The sequence below is a fragment of the Passer domesticus genome, chromosome 22 (genome assembly GCF_036417665.1).
Source record: "Passer domesticus isolate bPasDom1 chromosome 22, bPasDom1.hap1, whole genome shotgun sequence".
Classification (NCBI taxonomy): Eukaryota; Metazoa; Chordata; class Aves; order Passeriformes; family Passeridae; genus Passer; species Passer domesticus.
Window position 1 is genome coordinate 4,492,856 of NC_087495.1, and position 23,319 is coordinate 4,516,174.

The 23,319-nt window shown below is 53.1% G+C and overlaps 1 protein-coding gene and 2 long non-coding RNA genes across 5 annotated transcripts in view; 1 reads left to right on the forward strand and 2 right to left on the reverse strand.

Annotated features, from left to right (window-relative positions):
* Positions 1-5,314: 5,314 nt before the first annotated feature.
* Positions 5,315-6,218, reverse strand: LOC135285309 (uncharacterized). Its single transcript, XR_010350238.1, has 2 exons — positions 5,843-6,218; positions 5,315-5,622 (listed from the first exon to the last, which is right to left on the reverse strand). It is a non-coding gene; the product is annotated as an uncharacterized LOC135285309 (long non-coding RNA).
* Positions 6,219-8,073: 1,855 nt separating this feature from the next.
* The window catches only part of AJAP1 (adherens junctions associated protein 1), a 38,511-nt gene continuing 23,265 nt past the window's right edge, over positions 8,074-23,319 (reverse strand). For both annotated transcript variants that reach the window (XM_064397492.1, XM_064397491.1), the window contains exons 3-6: positions 21,518-21,605; positions 18,572-18,814; positions 17,288-17,418; positions 8,074-12,722 (exon numbers count right to left, since the gene is read on the reverse strand). In XM_064397492.1, coding sequence (XP_064253562.1) covers positions 17,346-17,418; positions 18,572-18,814; positions 21,518-21,605 — 404 coding nt within the window. In that variant the 3' untranslated portion in view covers positions 8,074-12,722; positions 17,288-17,345. The remainder of the gene's footprint in view (positions 12,723-17,287; positions 17,419-18,571; positions 18,815-21,517; positions 21,606-23,319) is intronic.
* LOC135285308 (uncharacterized) lies at positions 10,733-16,711 on the forward strand. Of its 2 annotated transcripts, none has more exons than XR_010350236.1 (3): positions 10,733-10,872; positions 12,707-12,909; positions 14,003-16,711. It is a non-coding gene; the product is annotated as an uncharacterized LOC135285308 (long non-coding RNA). The 2 variants fall into 2 exon arrangements; XR_010350237.1 differs by having other exon boundaries at positions 14,198-16,711.

Consider the following 23,319-nt stretch of genomic DNA (forward strand, 5'->3'; position numbering starts at 1 on the left):
CACCAGGAGGAACGAGCTGCACCCTGCCCTTGCCCCCACTGCAGTATCTCTCCTGGCAGTATTCTGAACTCTCCCAGCTGCCATTCCCTGCTCTCTCTGTCTGTACTTTGGAGAGCCACAAGCACTGGGAGCCCCAGGCTGCAGCCCAGGAGCAGGCTCAGCTGGCAGAGAGGGTGCCAGAGCAAAGCACATCCTCAGAATCCACTCTGGGAAACATTGTGCTGTGAGCACCCAGCAGCAGCTGGAGACTGACAGCTTGGAAAGCCACAAGGAGGAGAGGCTGTGGCAGGGAGAAGCTGATGCTCCCAGCTTCTCCAGGCTATGCCTGTCCCAGCTGCTGGGCCCTCAGTGTTTGCATCTTACTGAGCATCAGGAAACTTCTGCACCTCCTTGAGCTGTGCCAGAAAACCTGATTTTCCTCCTAATGATTCACCTGCCTCCACACTGCATCAAAGACATCAAGTGGGTCTCATAGCAACTGCCAGATTAGCACTTCTCCCTAAGCCAGGCTTATCCCCACCAGGGGAAGGGCTGGAAGGGAATGCCAGCTGGGAACAGGAGCAATTCCTGATTGCCACATACCCCTCAACCAGGGGATGAGCTGCACTGGGCCCTCAGAAAGGACAAGCAGGGGCTGAGCCCCAGGCAGCACTGACTCCTTGCTTGGCTCTTAAATAACCTCTGCCCTGGCCTAATCAAGCCTGGAAAGCTCCTGCCCCATAGCAGTTGCCTTCCTGCCTGTGAGAGGAGCTGACTTGCTCTGCTTTGGCTCAGCTGTGCCCAGCTGTAGCCTCTGGCACATCCGTGTGTGCCATGTTCAGGGTTCCCTCGGCTTCCCACAGTCCACGTGAGCAGGGAGAGGGTCTGCAGAAGCCTTCTGTGCTTGTGTCCATGCTGAATGTGCACTTGTGTTTGATGTGGAGTGTTGGGCACTTGTGTTTGGGAGTGCTGACAGCAGATGTCAGCCCCGTTCAGCTGCAGGAAGGATTCAGAATCACAGACTGGTTTGGGCTGGGAGGGACCTTGAAGTTCACCTTGTTCCAGCTCCTTGCCATGGGCAGGGACACCTCCCACTAAACCAGGCTGTTCCACGGCTCCTTTTGCTCCAAGGGTGCTGCTGGAGCAGCCCCAGCCCAGGCTGGCTGGAAGTGCAGCTGGGAGAGGGAGGCCAGCCATGCTAAGTGCTCCTGGCAGCCAACACACGGGTGGACAAGCACATCCTACTCCAGTCCAAATCCGTTTTACATCAAAGGCATTTCACTCTGCCTAATTGCAAAGAGCCATCCCTCCTCCCCTGTCCAACTGCAGGACTTCCCAGGCACCCTAATCCTGCTGCTGCCCCAGCTCTGAGTGTGTGTCACAAGTCCCATCTCCTTGGCAGTGCCGTGGCAAGAGGGGACAAGTGCAGAGCAGTCCTGACAGGTTCTGTGGCATTTTTGCAAAGGGCTGTGGAAATCCTGTCCTTTGGGTCTCACTGCTGCTGCTTTGCCCGAACATTTCCAGCCTCTCATTCATCTCTGGGACTTACCCTGCTATCTATAGCACTGATCAGCAGTGCCAGGGAGCTGGCAGGACCTTGTGACCCCATGCCTATAGTGACAAGCTCTGGGGATTTTGCTTTCCAGGGCAGCTGGATACAAAGACATCTCCAGTGGGAGTGTTTAACATCTCCAGTGGGAGTGTTTAACAGCTCCTCACCACAGATTATTGGAGGGTGCTTTTTCAGTTTAAACCCCAGGGCCATTATCTGAGCCTAATTTTCCGTTCCAGCCCCTAACATTTCAATTTCCCTCTTCACTGATCTCTGGCTTTAATGGCTCTCCCAAGCTTTCCTCAAGTTGAGAAGTGCCCATTTGGTACCATTCCTGCTGCATCCTACCAATGCCTCATCTTCTTTCTTTCTCCTACCCCTTTCTCTTTTCTCATCCTTTTCACCTTGAAAACACAGCCTCAATGTCCTCACTTCCCTGGGAATTGTGGCACTGGCCCTGCCCCTGCAGGGGTTGCTGCATTCCCCCTCCTGGCTCCCTCACATGGGGCTGCAGCTGGACCCTGGGAAGGAATTTCACAGAGCTTGGGAACCTTCACTTCCCCTTTTCTTTCATCTCTTTGCAAGCCAGGCTGGCACTCCATGAGCTGACACTTCATGCCTCTCTGGCAGGACTGAGGGTGGTTCTTGGCCACCAAGCAGCTCCAAATCCATTCAGTGGGGCCCAGCAACCCTTGGTGGTCTCCAGTGGCTTGGGGGGCTCTCGTCCCCCTGCTTTGTCTGCTCTGTCCATGTGCCCAGGGCTTTTGGCTGCTTGCCACCAGTGAGGCTGCACTGTCCAGTCTCTTCCCAGCCCCCTGGGGATAGGATGCTCGGGCTTTGGCAGCTGCTGCTCGGTGTCACTCAGCTGTCACTGCCTTTGTCCTGGCCAGCAGGCTGTCTCCCTGCTGGGAGAGGGGCTTCTCAGCCACTCCCAGTCTCCCTGGCACTAAGCAGTGCTGTGGGCTCTGGAGGGAGTTTTCTTGGGCTGCTTCTTTGCCCATCCTGCCTCAGAGTCTTTCCTCAGCTCTAGGATGTGTGCACAGCCCTGCTCTGCCCTCCCCTCTGCTCAAGGAGAGGTGACCTCAGTGCCTTTGGGAGGCAATTATTCAAATCCAGACAATTCTAACACCTGCCAACACTCAGGGAAAGGGTTTTATTGGCATTGAAACTATTAGTCCTGGCACCTGGTTTTCAGCCATGCTCTCTACCGGACTTGGAAAAATGCTGGACATTGAGCCAGGTTCTGGGACAAGGGACATTGAGCCAGGTTCTGGGACAAGGGACACTGAGCCAGCTTCTACCCAGGCAATGTGGGACATGCAGCCACAGCAAAGCTTCAGCATGCCAGTGTCTGCCTCAAAACCAGGTTTTGAGGGTTCCTATCTCCTTAACCCTTGGGACAATGCCAGGGCAAATACACCAGTCCAAACATTAACAGCATCCATGGATGCACAGTGGTTTTGGCCAAGAGGATCTTAGGGTTGATTGAAAGCAAATTGGTGATTGTGGGGCTTTTTGTCTCCCAGGGGCTGAGCATGGCTAACTGCTCCAATGGACAGCTTTATGGACTGTTACATGGATATGGCTCTTCCCATGGCTTCACAGACCCATTTCACAAATGGTCCTGGCTGCAATCCACTGCTCTGTGCCGAGCTGCTGGTTGGGACATTGTCGTGGAGGCTGAAGTGACGAGAAGGAAAACACGGATGAGAAATAGATAGGGAAAAACAAATGTCAAGCTCTGCTTTCTGTAGTGCAAGGGCAGAGTAGTGGCTGGGCTTTTAAGAAGAGAAGGATGGGCTGGTAATTGGAAAGGTGCTGGGGGGAGGGTGGCAGAGTGGCTGCTGTACCTGCACTGAGGACCCCTGGCCAGCCAGCCCTGGGCTGGGATGCTGCATTCTGAGTGCCCACACTGAGCCTGGCTGTGACCAAAGGCTGTGTCCCTCATCACAAGCAGAGCAGTCTTCTGGGTTAGCAGAGAGCTTGGAAACACTCACTGGCAGCCAGGGGCTGAGCTGGTGTTGCTTAACTGTGGCTTTTTGTGAGAAACCAAACCCTCAAGGCCGCATGTGGCCATACCTGTTAGTTCTGTCCATCACACACATCAAGCGATGCGCTCCTGCCCGTGAATCCTGGGATCTATTCCTAAACACTGTGTTATTGAAGGCCAGAGTGAATATCAGGCAGAGAAATCAACTGTTCCCTGAGCTAAGCCGGCTGGAATCAATTGCTGCAGGGGGAAAGTGCGGTCAGCCACCTCGGAGCCCTCTGGCAGGTCAATAAATACACCTGGGAGGACACGCTCGCCTGCGGGGCTGGATGTGTTTCCCCTGGCATGATGATGCCCTGCTGTGCTCCGCTGCTGCTGACCTGGGTGTCACATGGACTTCACACTGCGATGTCACCTTGCCCCCAGGTGCCACCAGGGCTCCTGCCCCTCCTGCTCTCATCCTACTGAGCCAGAGGCGAGGAGCTGGCTCCCAGGACACCCACCACCAGCTCCCAGGACACCCACCACCAGCTCCCACCTCTGTCTTCTGCACCAGGCACAGCACTTATTCACGCTTGAAAATTTGCAAAGGAAAGATAATAAACCCCCCAAGAAAGTCTGTCCCCGTTTTGGCCTGACAAGGAACGAAGATAAATGTCAGTTTTCAGTTAAAATCATGCTCGGAAGATGAGCAGGAACAACGGGGATTTCATTCTGCTACGTTTATTAAACACATAGAGACATGTCACTGCTGGCTGAGCCAAGCAGGTCCCACAGCCCTGGGGCTCAGTCCCTGCCAGCATCAGAAATACCCAAGATTAGATCCAATATAAGCCTGGCATTTGAAATCTGGGAACTGCATCCCGAGTCCTTAGGAGAAGTCCCAGTGGGAAGCCAGTCCACAGCACAAGTCAGGAGCAGCCGCCTCCCTGCCCATCCCAGGTGGGCTGGGGGAGATTTTGGGCTGAGCCCACTCTGGACTGAGCCCCCCATGGACAAGCCCCACCACAGACTGAGCCCACCACAGGCTGTGCCAACATGTGCCATGCAGGCTCCTCCACTGGGGCACCCTCAGGGCTCTTCCTCTCCAAGCCCTCCTGCCATAACTCATCTCTCATTAGCCCAAGTGCTCATTAGCCCAAATTGCCTGGCAGTAACAAACTGCTCTCTCAGCTCTTGTCATTCACTGGGCATGTGTGGCTGCAGCCAAGAGTGGTGACAGAGCCGGGCATGTCAGCAGCTCACTGTGCCACGGGGCACCATGGGCTTGGCACTGTCAGAACCCAGGACATTCCTCTGGCTGCCCTGGATGATTTGAGACCCTGGCAAGGGGCTCAGAGGCTTTGGCACTCAAAAACACCTGTGCCTTTGATTTTAGCCCATGGAAAAAACTACCAACTTTGTGTGAAGATTTACAAGCCACAAGAGTTTGAGTAGGATGATAGTTAATGTGTCACAGGGTGAAAAAGTAGAATTTTGGGGGTTTAGAATGGGGGTTCAAGAGGCAAGATGGAGGAATTTGGGTGTGTCCTTCTTCTTCTTGGCCTCCATCTTCTGCTGTAATGGTGACACTTCTGGATTGGTTTAGAGTAGAGACAGACTGTCTAACATAGGTGATAGGTATTGGAAAATTATTGTAAATAAAGTACAGATAGTTTTTAGTATAAAATGTTAACGCCACCCCAAGGATGGGCAGTGTGCCACAGCCTGACCTGCTGGACAGATCTCAGCTGGTCAGTGAAAGAATGTTATAGATAAGGAAAAATAAACAACATTGAAAAGCAGAACCAATCTCAGGCTGGGAGCAAAAAGACTTTTTATTACCTCGGGGTCATCTCAACCCCAGAACCCCGTCATGGCATGACCCATGGGCTGCTTCAGCGAGGGCAGCAGTGAGAAACCCTCTGTTCTGCAGCAGAACTTACTGAGGGATTGTGGCTGCAGCTCTCCTCACAGAGAGGGGTCAGCTAATCGAAATAAGGGGTCAGCTAGTAATAATAAGGGGTCAGCTAATTCCAATTTTAATAAGAGGTTTTCTTCAGGCTTGCTTGGGCTGCGCCATCCACCAGGAGCTGGACACGTGCTGGGGGCTGGTACCTGCCTGGGGAGGGGGAAGCAGGGAGTGGGGATGAGCTGCTGGACAACTTTATCCATCGGTGTTCCCTCTGCTCTGCCGCTGAGCCACTCTGCCTGCCACCACAAGCACCCACACGTGGCCCCCCATTCCTGTCCCCATCCCCTTGGGGACCGAGGGCACTCAGAGGGGTGCAGAGCATGGAGATCTTGGCTGTGAGACCCATCAGCTGGGATGATGTACTTACACTTTTAATAGGAAATAGCACTTGATACAGAACCGTTCCAGCATTTATTGAACCAAAGTGCCTTCCGCTGCTTCAGTGCGGAGCCCTGAAGCCTGTCCTGGATGATTTAAGAATGATCCATCTGGAAAATGATGCAGACAATTTGTTACATCCAGCCAGAGAGCCATAGAAACCACCATAACAAGCTTAAATGATTTCAGCATCACTACATCATCCAGCCCCAGCCAATCTTCCTCAGAGCCACTGCCGAGCTGGGGTTGCCTATCCTGCACGGCTCCTCTTCCTGAAGCTGATGCTGCTCCTGCAGCCCATCCTGTTGCTGCATCCAGGTTTCTAGTCAATTTGTGGGACATGGGGGACCCCTTTCCACCTTCCCACTGCTTGTCTCACCCCCCCCACCCTCCCAAATCCCTATTTTAAGACAAGAAGCTCCGAGCAGCTCACAAACCCTCCCGGTGGGCTCCTCTGGCTGCCAGCAGCACGGGTGCCTGTTGATGGTTACCACCTCGCCCTGGGTAAATCAAGGCTTCGGTTTTCAAAATAGCGTGTTGATTGAAGCTTAAAATATCCCCAGCAATTACTTCGCCCCGGTATAATTATAATAATTAAACTTGGATAATGCTTAGTCCTACTTTTTATCAGAACTGTGTGCTGCGGCACCAGTGTGTGGTGTTTTGTTTCCAGCCTCATTTTCCTGCCTCGCCCCGCCGAGCAGTGCTGGAAGGGACATGATCTGGCAGTCTCCAGTGCTGACAAGGGGACGGTGACCCTGTCACGGCCCCTCCAGCCCTGGGGACCACTCGTGGCACCATTTAACTCAGGGCATGGTGTGTAGTGGCCGTGCCCTGGCCCTCTCTGCACAGTGGGACAAGCAGCGGGAGGGGATGCTCCTGGCTCCATGCTGGGGCAATGGGTGCTGGAGGGAGTAGGGATGCTGGTTCTTCCCTTTGGCTGCTTGCCTCGTCCCACCCCAATCCCTCTCCCACAGCTCAGCACATTATTTCTCTTCCACGCTCCCAGCAGCGTCACTTGGAACAGCTCAGGCTGGTGAGTACGTTTCTGGCTGTGATAAATAGCAGGGAAAGGAATGAGAACCTAACACTGTATTTCATGCCCTGAAATCCCACTTGCATCTGGAAATGAACAGAGTTCTCCGGCTGATATATGCAGCTCTGAGGCCATTCGCATCCTGTTCGCTTGTACACATTGTCTCGGTGATTTAAGCTGGCAATTTGGCCCTAAAATGAAGAGCAGCTCACTTTGCCCCTCCCCGTTTTTCTATATATTTTCCTGCAGAATGGAGCTTTTGGAGGTTTGGCTGGGCTGGGGCTGGGCATCCTCTCTGGTCTGGCACGGGGAGTTGTGGAGGGTGCTGGCACTGCGGGAAGGCTGCTGCCACAGCCTGGGAATGCAAGTGGCAGGTGGCTGTGCTGGTCTCTGTCTTCCCAGGCCATCCCCCTTCAAAGCCAGCATGGGCACCAGTGAAGGCTTTTCCTCCTTTCCAGGTCAGATGGCTTTGTGAGGATGACAGCCGTGCTGTCCCACAGTGCCCTGGGGAAGGGAGATGCTGTGGGAGCAAAGGGGGGCTATGGGAGCTGTCCCTGCTGCCTGGCAAGAGCCCTCCTTGTGCTGCCCTGTCCCCACATCTGTCCGTCCGTCTGTCCGGAGCAGCACAGCAGGGCCGGCCTGAGCGTGACCCATCATCACCTGCTCCACACCCGAAGTGCAAACCAGAGCCACCACTTACCACAGAGCTGCTCATGGCCAGGACTCCTCCTTGGGTAAAAGATGTAGCTGGATGAAGAGATTTCATAGCAGAGCTGTTTGTTTAAGGCATCATTAGTGATGTTTAATTAGCTCCCCAACAATCCTCTTCCATGGATTCCCTCTTCCAAGCAGCTGTCCCAAGGCACACGGGTTCCCCTCAAAGCCCTGGGGGACATTTGGGCGAGCCTGGGGACCTGACACCCTCCTGCCTGTGCCACAGAGTGCGGAGGTGGCACTGCTGTGGCGGGGACTCCAAGGGGACTCACAAGACCCTCTTCCCAGGATGAAGGCAGCGCTATTTCCCTGCTGTTTACCCGAGGTGTGCACAGCTGGGAACAGCAGGATTTCCCAGGGAAGCCTCTGGATTCCTTGTTGAGACATGGATCCCCCTGGACACCAAACCAACCCCGTCCCCTCCCCAGGGACCGCGGCCGCGCGCGGAGGAACCCAGTCAGCAGCGGCTGCGCGGTTCTCATATCAGTTTTAATAGCAACATCAGAGTACTAAATATACAGAGGGCAAGGGGACAGGGTGGCATTTACAGTGCTTCCAAATACACGGCTTCCACGGACAGAGACAAATTAAAAACCGCTCAGGAAGAAAAGGTCCTTTTGGCGCTGCCCCAGCCCGCGCTGCAGGCGGGTGGGGCAGCCGCAATGCCAAAAGGTGACGGCGCTTCCACCGGATGCCTCCTGGTGCAGGATTTTCCCAGGAAAAGAAAGAAGTACTCAGTGATGTAAAACCGGTTACAAAGTAAAACTGTCTCATGTTAGAAAACGGGTTTTGGCAAAATAAAAATAAAGTGTAAACTTCACTGTACATGTCCTATCAAACAAAAAAATAAACCCCTTGGAACCTAAAATAGAAGAATCTGGGTCAGAAATCTGTGCCCTTAGTGTACATTTTTGTGCAACATATACTTTTTTCAAAGTAAATATTATTTCCACTCGTGACACTATTAAAAATGTACCTACAAATGCTGAGAGTAATTCTTAAAAATGTGTGAGAAGCGTTAGATGAGCTAGGGAGACCAAACCCACAGACTTGGAAATGGCAAGGGATTTCTTGCTGGTTTTGAAAAAATCGCGTACAGATTTAATATCCGGTTGAACAAAAATTCCAACCACATTCATCCTGAAATGGGTGGGCTGAGATAGGATAGATATGTTTTTGTTCTATTTTATTTTTTTAATTTTTTTTTTTACAAAATATATATTATGTGTAGAATATCTACTATTTAACTACCGTTTCAGCTGAACTACCTTCCTTCGCAACAAGCTGCCAGTGGAGAAGAGGTAACCTGAAATCCGTCCCCGCGCCAGCTCTGCCATCGCTACGGTGACCTCCTGGCAGGCACGGTGCCTGTCACCCCACGGAGCACTGGTGCCCCATGGAGCACTGGTGTTCTCTGGAGCACGGCTCCTGCCACCACCACCGGCCGCCCTTTCTCCAGCTGGGAAGACAGAGTGAAGGTAAACGATCGGATCTGGAGAGACAGGCGGCTGCCCAGGACCGGCTCTGCCCGGGGTGCTGGGGGGTGAAGCCGCCCTCGGGGGACCCAGAGGTCAGGGGATTGAGGACCAAACCCTGCCTGCCCTACCTGTTGGTGCCATGATGTGTTAGCTCGGCCTGGAGCCCCAAACCTGCTCAGTTTGGTGCAGGACAAAGCCCACAGGTGCCGGTGGCAGCAGTGGCACCGACCCCTGGCCCAGTGGGAGCACATCCTGTGACTCCTGCTCAGGGTTTGTGAGGGATGTGGAGGGATGGATGGCCCTGGGAAGCCTGGGCTTGCTGCAGAGCCCAAGGAGAGCCAACCTCTCCTTGCCATGGGTGGCTTGTGCCACACCACTTTCTCCCCTAAGACAGAGCCACAAGTGACACACAGACACTCCATGACGTGTCTGGGGAATGTGGCAGCTTCTTGGCTGCCATGGTGTGTTTCTCAGGGACTGTTCAGGGGCTAAGGAATCTGGAAAATGAACAGAAAACAAATAAGCAGCAGTGGGCTGAGGGCTTACAGCAAAGCAAGGAGCAAAACTTTTCTTTTTTCAAGCTTCCAGGACCTTGGGGTGAGACGATGTGCCCAAAACATGACAAAGCTCCCACAGGAGCGTGTCTGAGAACACCATGCTTCCCTGCTTTTCCACAGTGGGAAGATCTACTCAATAGACTATGCCATGGAAATGCGACTTTCTGTTCTCATTTCTTTCTTGTTTTTTTGGCTTTCATCAATAGGAGGGAATGAAATCAACACAGTTAATTTCTCTTCACTGTGCAAGACCTTGGGACGCCTGGATCCTGCCTCGTACATCACTGCATCAGCAGCTCCATCCCAGCCCTTCCTCCTCCTCCTCTCCCTCCACCGCAGTGGCCCAGCATGGATGGGGGGAGGCTTCCTCTGATAAAGTGCAAGTGCTGTTGGTCCTTATAAATAAGGGAAGATTGTGCATCTACTTTTGTTCCCTGGTTCACTGCTCAGCTCTGGGGAGACCAGGACATGTCCTGCTGCAGACTGGGGGAGAAGCTCATGCAAGTCCTGCCCTCTGAAACCTGTGCCCTTCCTCAGGGTCACAGTGATTCACCTTCCTTCTCTCTCTCTCTCTCTCTCACACACACATACACACAGACACACACACGTTTTCCCTTCCTCTTCCCCAGCTCCACGGGGAATTTCCAATGAGCCACGTGCCTGTCCATCACCACTGCCATCATCACCACCGCTTGCACCAGTGCTGCCCATGCTGCCCTGGCATCTCCTAGCTCTGCCTGACAACTTCCCTGCGGGCAGCAGGTTCCATCCATGCAGAAACACAGAAAGCTGCTTCAGATGCCCCGCAATGAAGGAGCTGAGATATATTTCTTGTCATACCGCTACCGCGATTACACTGGAATACCTGTGGGAATGAAATAAATAGGAAGATTAAGGGGAGAAGCTCGAGGAACACGGCTCAAAGCTGGCGTGGATGGATTCCCATGAAGTCACAAAGGGAGGAGAGCCTGTGGGCAAGGGCTGCACCACTGACACCAGCATCACAGGAAAGCCCCAGGACACTGAGACGAGCCTGGAGCAGTTGCTCAGACCCCATGCTTCCCAAGGACAAACTCCCCATGTTTCCCAGGGACAGCTAAAGCTTTGGAGGCCACTGCTCTAGCAAGACACTGTCTCCTCTTCTCCCTGGAGGCATCCAGTGCTCTGGAGAGCCAGACATGAGCCACCCAGGAGACACTGCTCTGCCCAGGGAATGGTTGGCTCGAGTCCGCAGGTAATTGTCAGGGCTGGCAAGGAAGACTTCTGTCTGAGGCAGCGTCCAAAAATTCAGGACAAATAATCCAGACTGTGCAATTCCATGGGAAAAGGACAGAAAAGGACACGGGAACAAGAGACCGCACGCGTGGCTATGCGCAACACCACAGGGTTCTACTTTTTTTTTTTTGTTGTTTTTAAACTGCACGTTCATTATCATAAAGAAAAGGAGCTGAGTAATCAGTGGGGGAGTAGAAACGTGGATCTGGACAATTCTAAAAAACCACTAGTATTTACCAAGGGCAGTTTACAAAAAGAACTGGAGGACTTTGGTCTGATCTCTGCTGTCGTTTCCACCCTTTTGACATTGAAGGGACCCAAGAGAGACCCATCCCAGTGTCTGATGTGCATGGCAGCACCCAGCTCCTTGGAAAGACTTGGACAGAGGGTTTAGGGTCAGCACCCACGAACACCACCCACCCCAGCAGGAGCTGGACGGGCGTGGACGTGTTTCTAGAGCAACACACCAAGCCAGAGCCTGCAGAATTGTGCTTCCCTGGCAAAAATTCCCTTTAAACACTATTAAGAGATCTCTAGGATTGTGGACAGCCGGCTGAGTCTTCTCCTGCTGCAGCAGAGCCAGCCAATACTGGGAGAACAAAGGAAGAGGCTCTCTCAATCCCACAGCCCCAGGCTGGGGGAGGAGGACACGAGCTCCTTCCTCTGGTTTCTCACACAGGGCTGGGTAAGCTTTGGTGCTGTGGCCAATTTAGAAGCCATTTTCCAAAAACCTTCCCACACCCCACTCCTAAAATTTTTCTTCTGTGCCAAGAGAGGCCCATCTTTTGGAATTCCACCCCTAAAATCTGCCCTGTCCAGCCTCAAGGTGTCATGCCTAGCACGGCAGAAATCACAGCAGTGTGGACAAGGGGCAGGCCCAGGCTTTCCAGCTTCTTCCCATTGACTTTGATGATGTATCGGGGTACAGAAGCCTGGAAATACCTTCAGCACTGCCTTGAGCTGTGCTCTGGATGGTTTTGGGAAGCTTTTCCTCTGCTTCCTGCCGGCAGCACAGCCCCAGCTGTCTCCCACCACGGTCACGTCGCTGGAAAAGCATTTCCGAAAAGAACCAAAATTATATATATATATGTATACATACATATATATGTCTATACATACACACACACACGTATATATATGTATATATGTCTACCTATATATACACATATAGGTTGACAGGCAAGCTGCCAAAGTAGAAAACATCAGATCACCCAGTTTGCATGATGCGTGTTAAAGAAATGAGACTTTTAGCCCATGACATCTTCTTTAAAAATGAGTATTTAAGATCTTCAAAAATTGCTACAGTACAAAAAGTGTTTGTGTGTGTATATATATATATATATATTTTCTCTCTACATATACCGTATGTATGTACGCGTATGGACCGGAATGGATGACCCCACCAGAAGAGATGCCCCACTTGTCCTCCACAACATTTCCAGGCGTTATTGTCTCAGCTCTTTGCAAAGTCTTTGCATCGGTTCATGGCACATAATGGTATTATTGGCACAGGTTCAGAGTCACCGTCCATGGCCGGGCTCCAGGCGCTCATCCTTCCCTTTCCATCCCTTGCTGGTTCCTCCTCCTCCTCCTCCTCCTCCACGGGATTCTTTACTCGCACACTTTCCTTTCTCTCCTCCCAAAAACGTGCTCCTTGACAACGCAGTTACCTATAGGCGTGTTCATTTTTATAAAAATATATTTGGCCCATAGAACGCTGCTCTTTGAGTCTCCTACTGGTAAACAGAAATGGTAGGTACAGGTAACCCATTATTTTTTTATATTTTTTACAGGTTCACCAATGGAATCCTGTTGAGGACGAGAAGAAAAAGAAAGATTAAGTCATGACAGGGAATTTGCACCATGTCTTGCTTCACTGCTTGGATGATCTCTCACAGCCTAGAGGTTTCCTCCTCCTTCCCCCTTGGCTGTGGAGCTGTGGATTCCTGGGGGAGCGGGGTATCAGTGACCTCCTCCTCCTTCTCTGCAGCTTCTGGTCTGTGCTGGGGATTGGGACCACTACTTCTCTCTCCTCAAGGCCTTTTCCAGAGTGGGATTTACTCCCAATCATCCCTGCGTTCTGCATCTTCTCACACTCAGGCCTTGAGCAGTGCGAGTGCTCTGGCAGACGAGCAGTTGATGACAAGCACTAACAAGATTTTCTAAAGTTAAATCTAAAGAATCAATAGGGAATTGGTTAAGCACCGAACCAGAGATCCTATAAAAGTCCTTAAGCTATTTATTTACCATCTACTGGAAGATGTCTTCCTATGCAATCTTGGACCCTCAATGTGAAGACAATCACCCCCCATCGCTGGCGTGTGGCCACTTGCTCTACATGTCTGTGACATTTAATGAGCCGTAGCACAGCTGGGTGTGCCAAAGACAGCTCCCAGCAGGTACCTACACCCTGCAGGTATCCTGTAGGCTCAGGATACACATTCCTAATCCACACATCCCTAATCTGTGCCCTCTGCCTGGCTGGGATCAGCATCCAGAATGTGGTGTGCTTTTTGTTCCAGGGCTCTTTCTCTAAAAAAATGCTATTTTTTATGCAAGATGCCCAGTACACCATCTCCAAGAACAACCCTGAAGTCTTAATTAGTAAAACAGATTTTCCAGAGTCCTTAATCTCCTGCGCCGGGGCTGTGCTGGGACTGCTGCTACTCCTCCAAAGACAAGCTGGGATCTTTTATGATGACTCATTATCTGTTAATGTTAACACAAACCATTTGCTGTTGTTAGGCAGAACGGGGCCAGCAGCAGCTGCTGCCGTGCTCGAGCGTGGCTTTACCACGCAGCACTGTGCCAGGGCAGGGTCAGGCTGGTGTCACCAAACCAGCACAGCTGCTGGGCCCCAGAATGTCCCCTCCCTGCCAGCGGTGCCCAGCGTGCCTGGTGGGCACTGGTTAATGCAGGACAGCAGGATGTACAATTGGTATTGTATCCCAAATAGCCTCTTTGTGCAAAGTAGGTCAGCGCTTGATCAACCTTACAGATTTTTGTATAATCTCATTCCATGGGGTTTTTCAGTCAAAGAGAGTGGGATTAAGGACAAGAATAATACGGAATCTCAAACTTCATTTCAGAAAGCCCCAAAGCCAGGATGAAATCAAGCCAAACCAGCCATCCTGTGCTGTGGTGCCTGGACAAAGCCACTCAAGTCTTTGGCACGTGTCCTGTGCTGGTCTGCAGTGCTGTGGTGCTCCTGCCTCTGTCTGGGTGCTCCTCCAGCACCACTGCCACCAGGCAAGAGAAGTTTTCCTTTTCATCTCTCCCTTCAGGTAACTCCTGAGAGCTTCCACTGACTGCTCCACTCCTCATCTACCCAGCCCAGGGCTGCACTGAGGCAGCCACACCAGGCTGCAGACAGACTGACTTGTCTGCCTGCAGGAGCAGCTGCCGGCAACTGCTGCTGAGGTGTGACATCTACCAAGGAGCTGGTGCTCCAGTGGGGCCCAGGAGCCAGCACAGGCAATCTGCTGGAAAGCTCCACCAGCTGCTTGCCACGGGCAGCATCACCTGCTGTGGGGAGGGACGGTGCCCTGGCAGGGACCACGCCTGCAGCACAGGAACCCTCCCCGTGGCTCCTGCTGGCGCAGGAGGAATCTGACCCCAGGAAACAGCCTAAACATCTGCTCCCTGTGTACCTGGATGAGTTTCACCAGGTTTCCTGACACAACCGTGGCGCTGCCTGCAGCTTTCTGGGCTGGAGATGCTCAGCATCTTATATCTGCTGCCTCAACTGCTCAGCCCAGCCTGATGATGCTGTCAGCATCACCCAAGGCCAAGTTGCCAGCTGGGCAGTCCTCACACCAGGGTGACAGACTGTCAGATGTGAAGTTCATATTAAATTCCAACTTGGGTCCCAGTGGTCATCTCCACAAAACATCTGCAGCACCTCTGTCCTGCCACCCCTGTCCTGGGACATGTCACCTGCCTTGTGCCTCCAGCTCTGGCCCCATACCATGAGGAACACTAATGTGCCAACAAGACAGCTCAGAGCTGTGAAGTGCTGTCAGTTAAAATGTGTGCAACACTAGGAGAAAGGGGCTGTGAGGAGAAAGCTGCATGTAGCCCCTCCAGCCAGAAAGCTGCACATGCTCCAGAGCATCCTTCTCCTCTGCTGTGGTGCAGTGGGTCAACAGCAACTGTCCCCTTCAGGTGACCTTGCTGCAGCTGTGGATGCCAGCCAGGAAATACTCATTCCCCCGGAAGCGGTGCAGCCCAAGCAGCTGCATCTCCTTTTCCACCAGCCTCTCCCTTAGAAACAAGAGCTGGAGAGGCACCCTCCGTGCCTCCACTCCTCTGCTTCCCTCCATCCCACTGCTCCTCTGGCACTTGGCAGCTGGTGACAGCACAAGGCAACCACGGTGGCAGGGACAGCCTAGCAGGGAGCTCATCTCCATGCCATCTGCACCTTACACAGTGACACATGAGACTTGGAATGCTCATTTCACCTGAGGGATTTCCCACCAGCACTTATGCAATGTGTCCTAAAAACACCCTGGTGGAAACACACCTGTGCAGAGTAAGCATGCAGAGAACAGGTAGAGCAGGTTTGAGATCAGTCTCATTTTGTTATCCTTAATGAAACCAAACAGCAGCTTCCAGAATTGCATCTGCAATTGAAGTGCCATTACAGAGCTAATGCTCCAGGTACGAGCCCGATAGATTTTTCCAGAGCGCGTCAATGTGCGTTTTATGGATTCCATGAACACGGATCAATGAGAATTTCAAGGATTTAATAAGGCGTAATGGAATGGCTTCAGGCTATTTAAAGAAATCTATGGAGGTGACCAGGGCACAGTCTTTGGCCCAGGGTTTCACAGGACCTGGGGCAGGAGCAGTGGGATCCACACGGGATTCCTACAGTGCTTCAAGCTGCTCCTTCCTTCCCTCTACCTGAGGCATGGAAAGCTGTAGATGGTATAGAGTGTAGCTGGCTTGCTTTATGTGTTATTTCTTTTTAATTCACTTTAAGCCAATGGAAAGACTTCCCAAACTACAAAACTGAGGGTGGAAAAGGCCCAGTGGGTTATTGCTGAGGTGGGTGTTCCCTGCAGATCCTCCATGCTCATTGTCCTGCTGCCCTCACTCCTGGCACAAGCTCCTGCCTGGGCTCCTTTGCCCTCTGTCCCCTGAGACAATGGCCACAACAACAGTCAGAGAAAAAACATGAGCATAGCAGTGGATGGGGAGTGAGACCCTTTCACCTTCATCAGTGAAGCATCTGCAGCCAGAAGAGGCTCTGGGAGGACAGTGGGGCCATGCCAGGTGAATCCCTTCTCTCTGCCCCATTGTGCTGGCACACACCTCACCTGCCCTGTCTAGACACCACAGCCCCAGCATGGCCAAGATCATTAACTTTTTATTCCCTTCCATTCTAATCTAATTATATTTCTGTGTTCAATAGCTGTGCATAATGTTAAACAGGCTATTCCAAGTGAGCTGCAGCCAGGGAAGGCTGGAAATTTCATTTACACTGAATATATGATTCATTACAGCAGGGACTTAGGACAGAGCAATTAATTCACCTGAGCACGTGGCTCAAGCGGGCACTGCTGCCCAGGGCAAGCTGGCACACACAGACTTTTCCTGCCACTGCTGTCACCTGTGCCACCTTCAAAAGTGACACAAGGAGGTGAAAACGGCTCAGGCCAACTCAACAAAAGAGAAGAAAATCCCCAAAGATTGTACTGTTGCAACCAGAATATCACTGTACTCCTTCAGTCACAGCAACACCCCAGGCATGACCGGCTGCTGGGGACTGTGCTTGAAGGGTTGGCCTTGCAGAGCAGCAGGAGAAGGAGGAGGAGGAGGAGGAAGAGGAGGAGGAGGAGGAGGAGAAGGAGGAGGAGGAGGAGGAGGAGGAGGAGGAGGAGGAGGAGGAGGAGGAGGAGGAGGACCCCAGCACCCCTGCAGTGAGCATGGAAGTGTTCATGACAGCCAACATCACCAAATGAGCTTTCAGATACTGGTGGAGCGTGCATGGACGCGTGGCGCTCTGACGAGGCGGGCTGTCCATCATGCCACCAGAGGTTAATTACAGATCAGGCCATTTCCCAGCACGGAAATTACTGTGGCTTGCTGAGGTTTCAGAGGTGGGCTGGAACCATGGGATCAGGCTGAACTTCAAGGCTGCCCCAGGGCCCCTTTGCTTTTGAGTCCTTGTCCATCCCAGTCCCTCCCTGTTAGTGCTGGCCTGTCTGCAATTAACCTCCCTGGAAAAGCCATTTGGCTCCCAACGCCCCATCCACGGCATGAAACAGGTCCAGTCAGGCTGAAGGAAGTGCAGGAGGGAGGATGGCACCAGGCAGGGTACGGTGGGCACGGGAGGGGTGTGGGATGGACGCAGGGAGCGCGGTACGTACCAGGAAACAGCCCGCTGGCGTCTGCCCTGCCCCCAGAAGTCAAACAGGCTTCGGCCAGTCAGCAGGAGATTTCAAACCATTTCTCAGACACAAAGGCCACGGGAATAAGATGCCGGTCAGAAGAAGAGGGTCTGCAGTGAGCAGAAAGAGGGGCTTGTACGCGCTGGTACGTAACACACACGGTGCAAGCCGGAGCGGCCTGCTGCACAGTCAGCTGTTTTACATCTCTCTAGAGAAATGCTTTGAGTGGGCCTGGGCTCACCAGGCTGCCTGGAAGTGCTCTGGGATAGAGGGTCCCAGAAAGCATCCCTGGATGGTGGAAAAGCCATGATGTCTGCTGGCCAGAACACAGGCACTCTCTGTCACCTGGCTGGAGTTCATATCAAACCAAGGTTTGTGGGCACCCAACAACGTAGTGTGACAATGCCTGCCAGTTCTCCACCTTCTGAGATGTGAAAAAACCCTGGGAAATGCAGATGAGCAGAACCCTGCACACTTGCAAGAGATGCTGATTGAAAAGGCATCAATGCTGACTGAAAGGCATTAAATCGTTGGCTCCAGGCCTGTCCTTGGGGCAGGCAGATCTGGGCTGTGGCTGCCACACATGTCGTGGTTCCTCAAGGCTGTCTGGAGCATCAGCTGCTCATTTTCTCCCTCAAAACTCTCTGCCTGGCTTCCTCTCTACCTTTGACGGGGACACGCATTTACCATGTGGTGAAACCACACCAGCACTCCGTGAAAGCACTCTGGGGACAGCCTGTGGTGTGGGAAACATCGCTCCCAGCCCCACTGCTCCTGATCCCCCCCAGGCAAGGGGCTGGCAGAGCACGGCCACATCCCTTGGCTGCCAGTGACGCTCCTTGTTAGCGCTGTGCCGTTGTTTTGCAGCAGCCAAACGCTTCATTTGGCTCTCGCTGCCTGCTCCTCCATTAATCACCTGCTTGTTTGCAGCCCGGCAGCTTTGCCGATGCCACCGAGGAGACAGCACGGGCGCTGGAAAGATGGATCCAGTGGCATTTTGTGTGCTGGCAGGAGCAGCAGCGGCTGGGAGCTGAACACCGTGCGGTGCTGAGCTCGCCCAGCCCTGCAGGGCCAGGGGCTGCTGAGGCACCCACCCAGCCAGAACTGGGGGCCAATCCCACACTGAACTAGGAGTGTGTGAGCACCCAAGAGGAAGGAGGCTCTGCCAAACGCTTCCAGAACATCACCCCTGAGCACCAGGGCCCCATCACCACGGCGGGGTGGTGCTCCCCACCCACTGGGGAGCCGCGGCGCCCACCTCACCTGTTTCCATTGAAGGTGGTTTTGTAATCCCCGGGCGAGTGCAACGTGTCCTCGGCGTAGACGGGCACGGGGGTCCGCACGCACTCGTGGGAGCACTGCAGCGTCTCGTTGTAGGCGGTGAAGATGTCGAGGGCGCTGGGCACGCGGGCGGGGGCGAAGTCAGTCAGGTTCTGGCAGCTCTCCTCCTGCTGGTCCAGCTTGCGTTGGTGGCTGTTGCGCCGGGGGCGCCCGCTCTGCGCACAGCTGGGCCAGGGGGAGAGAGAATCAGAAAATCATGGCATGGTCTGGGTTGGAAGGGACGTAAAACCCCCCCAGTTCCATCCCCCTGCCATGGGCAGAGATGCCTTCCACTAGATCGGGTTGTTCCGAGCCCTGTTCAACCTGGCCTTGGACTCTTCCAGGGATGGGGCAGCCACAGCTTCTCTGGGCAGCCTGTGTTAGAGCCTCACCACACTCACAGGGAAATTTCCCCTAAGATCTAATCTAAGTCTTCCCTTTAGTTGTAAACCATTCCTCTTGTGCCATCCCACTGTTTGTCTGTGTAAAAAGTTGCCCTCCATCATTTTTATAAGTCTTTTATGGCCTGAAAAGCCAAAGCAGAAGGGACGGGAAGCACTGTATCCCTGAAACTTGGCAAGGGAACTGACCTGACTGACCAGTCATTACAGATTGTTCCATACTAGATCAGAATTCAGAAATTCCAATTCAGAATTGGAAAGATCAGCCACAAGCAGTCATTTGGCTCGGTGCTTTTTTACAAGTACCAAATTTACATTTTAGACACAAGCTTTTTCCCATCAGAGGAATGACTTAATGAGTCACACTTTTGTACCTGCTGAAAGCAAAAGCTTTTTCTTAAGTGAAAATATGTAGGTGAGAACAATGAAGCGAAACCCTTTCCATTTGGGAGACACCAACAGGTTGGAGCTTCTCAGGATAAATGAGCTCAGGACCTGGTGTGACACAGCAGAGGGATGGCTGGCAGGGCAGCCCTGCTCTCCGGGGGCTCCTCCAGCTCTGGAGGCTTCATAAGGATCTCGTGGCTGCACAACACTTGTGCCTCAGTACGTCAGAGACGAGGAGAACCCCAGCTCGCAGGAGCCGCCCTCAATCAGCCTGGTCCTATTTCAGGGTCTAGACACTGATTTAATTAAGATGCCACTTTTTCCAGATGGGATTGACAGCGCCTTGCAGAATGCTGGAGTTTTGGGAGGTGGCAGCTCCGAGGGCGGCGGGAGCTGGGGATGCCAGCTCTGCTTGTGGAGGGGCACCCCTGGGGACAGGAGCGTGGGGCTCTGCTGGGAGCAGCGCTGGCCAGGGTGACAGCATCTGGCTGCTGCCTCTGCTCTGCTTGATGCAACTGAAAGAGACAGCCCTGAACCAACTGCTGTCTCCCCACAGCACGTGTGCAGGAGGAGCAGTGACAAGGAGGACGCTGGCTTGGCACGCAGCCATCGCTCACCCATTCTGCTCGAGGGGGACAAATGCCAGCCAAAGGACGGGGACAGCGACTGTGTCCCTGCTGGGGACAGGGCCAGCGTGTGTGATGTGGGTCAGCCCTGCCATGGAGCACCTGGGGTCACCCAATGAACAGAGGCAGTTTGGGTAGAGCTGAGCAAACTCCCAGGTACAGTTTCTTCGCCTTGGACACACCTGGGTGCTGCCCGCACTCTCCTGCTGAGAATTTTCTCTGGTGATTTCTCAATTTCACTTACTGTAAAGCATTTCTATTCTACACTGATCACTGGATTTATTTTCCCCCTTTTTGGCTTCAGCAGCAGTTCCTGAGCTGTTCTGCCAAGCTGTGGTCAGCCGGATCAATGACTCGTACCGCTCACTGCTACGACTGGAGACAAATCCCACAAGTGTTTTATAAACTATTCTCCCTGCTCCTTCACTGAAACACTGCAGCAACCAGGGAAGTTCAGTGAATTAAATCCCACTCGAGATACAGGAGAGAGCGCCACTGGCTGCTCCCCAAAGCAAGTTCAGCTGGGGGGACAGCACCTCGGTGCTTTCAGTCAGCTGCTGCTCAGCATCACAGCTTTGCCAAGATGAAGATGCCTCCATGGCCCTGCAAAGGGCTTCTCCTCTCATCCCAGCTAGCCAGCAGGCTCCTCATCAACCCGGTGTTGTAATTGCCACCTGGCTGCAGAAATGGATTTGCTGCAGCACCCACGCAGAGCTCGGCCAGGCCGGAGGGGAGAGCCACCAGCCACGCTCCCCCAGCCCCTGCTGCAGCCGTGCCGCTACGCCAGCAACGCTGACCTCAAAGTAGGCCAGTTTCCCTGGGAAAATAGGTAAAGTGAGGAGTGCCTGGAGCGAAAGCTAACCTATTTTGCCATACGCCCAGCCACACTGAGAGAACAAACCGGAGCAAATGAAGCTGGAGGAGCACAGCAGCGTCCTGGGGGTTGGGGCATGCTTCAAACCATGGCACCTGAGGGGCTTCGAAGGTGCCCTTGTGTCCCTGGGGTCACAGGGAAGGGCAGGAGGTGCAGCTGCTTCTTGTCAAGCCAGGCTGGGGATTTTAGGAGCAGTATCAAACCTCCTTAGGGAAGGTGGTGGAGGAGCTGCTGGCACTGGACAGATCCAGGGAACACCTGCTGTGGCCCAACACATGGCTCTGACCTTTCTGGGAAGCATTGTGCTGAGGCATGTGTCCCTTGAGGCTTCTTCACCCAGACTGGGCACATGCTGGTCCCCAAAGCCACGGGCCAGGTGGTGTGAGGTGGGGAAGCTGCAGGGGTACAGCTGAACCCCAATGCACCAACCTCCTTTGGAGGTTTTGCTGTAAACCCCACATTTTCTCCTGCAATGCCTTTTCAAAATGATCCTGGCAGATGCCACAGGCTTTGGCACCTGCAGCGGGATGGGCACCTCCATCCCCACCCTGTCCCCATCCCATGCCACCCCCCAAGCCAAGCAGAGCAGGAGGGACCTTACCAATTTTTTAAGACAAGAGTTGTTATCAGCGCAGCTATGACCATGATGAGGGACACTGTAATAGTGATTATCTGATGAACAGCCAGACCTGCAGACAGAAGAAAAGAGAAACTGAGAACTGAGGGGACCCTGGCAGAGTCCCCCTCCCCACACAGCCCCCCACCACCCCCTCCCAGCCCTTCCCAGTGCCAGGCCACACACAGCCCCCGGCAGCGGTGCCGCAATCCTCTCTCCTGCCTTACACAAAATAATCTGTAAGCCAGGCTCCTCATTTCCTATCCTCTCAAGTATGTTCCTTGTCAGCCCGAATTAGGCACGAAGAACGGAAGAGAAGTGAAGACGTCTCCCCTCTGGGACGGAAAGGGAGACGAGCACAGCCTTGCACCGGGTGCGGGATTCACCAGGGAGAATAATTACAGCACTGATGGCTGCTCGCTTTGCAGGTCGGGTGGGCTCATTTCCCCCTCTTCACCTTCCACGGGGTATCATTTTGGCTCGTGGATCATTCCTAATGAGCAGTTTGGAAACAAAAGCAGCTCGCTGTACACTATGTTTGTGATTTTGTGCTGCCTTACAGTTGCAATTTCATAATGAAATGATTTTTCCTGGCTGCAGCCCAAGGATGTGCTATTTTTCACAAACAGATGTTGCAGCTCCTGATGGATGGTAGTTTTAATAAATAAATAAGTCTCAGAATGACAGGAAAATAAGCAGTTTTATATATATATCTGTATGTGTCTGTGGCAAGGACGGCATCAGTGCCAGGACCACGGCTCAGCTGCAGCTGGGGGTGCCTGGGGGCAGCACTGGGGCAGCCACTGCTCCTGGGGAAGGATTCACTGGTGGGCCCCGGGCTGGCAGGGTGGGCAGCAGCCAATTCCAGCTCACTCCTTGGCTGCTCCACCTCTGGGTTTCATCTCCCAGGGGAATTCACAGGGAAAATGCCACATGGGAGGCTCCCCACCTCCCAGTGGCACCCCATCTCCTGAAGGTGAGGCCTGGAGAAAGGCTTCTGGCCCCGCACTATGAGTTCCCAGAGGGTGGTGACAATAGGAGCATGTCCCCACGGGGCTGAGGAGGGTGGTGGCAGCTTGTGCCCACGTGTGGCAGGTCAGGAGTGACGCCCACCCTGGCAGCAGCCAGCCCGGCCGCATCCTGCACGGCAGCCTTGGAGCAGCTCCCAGTGGGACGCTGCTGGAAAAGATAAAAGGAAAGACTCTAAAAATAAAATCAAACCAGCCCAGTGCCCGATTCCTTTGAAAACAGAAGCGGAGTCGGGGACGAGACCTTCTGCAACACTGGGAGCTGAGGCAGTGGTGGCAGGGCCACAGGAGAACCTAACGATGCAATTAATCCTTGCATTTACGTAATGGGAAAGGCACAGAACAGATTGCAGGTGGCTGAGCACTGGGAAGGATGGCAGCTCCTTGGAGCAGGACACATGGATTTTAAGAAAGGCTGGATAATTTTAGACTCTATCACACACATAAGTTGCCATATGTACCGGCACAGCAAAGTTCCTTTGCATCATGTACAAATTCTGCAGAAGCCAGGGGGATTTCAAGGGGACAGGAAATCTTTGTTTCAATGCTGGTAATGGACAGAGGGAAGGGACCCAACAAGTGGCCTGTGATGGTTCCCTGGGAAGCCCTATAGCAATACCTGCTGCAATAAGCACTACCAGGTCTTTATTCTCAATTTACAAATGTATCAAATACTTTCTATTAGGCCCTCAAAGAAAGTAGGGCCATAGGAAGCAAGATCAAGCAAATATCCAGTCTGTGAGAGGTGGGGTTAATGTG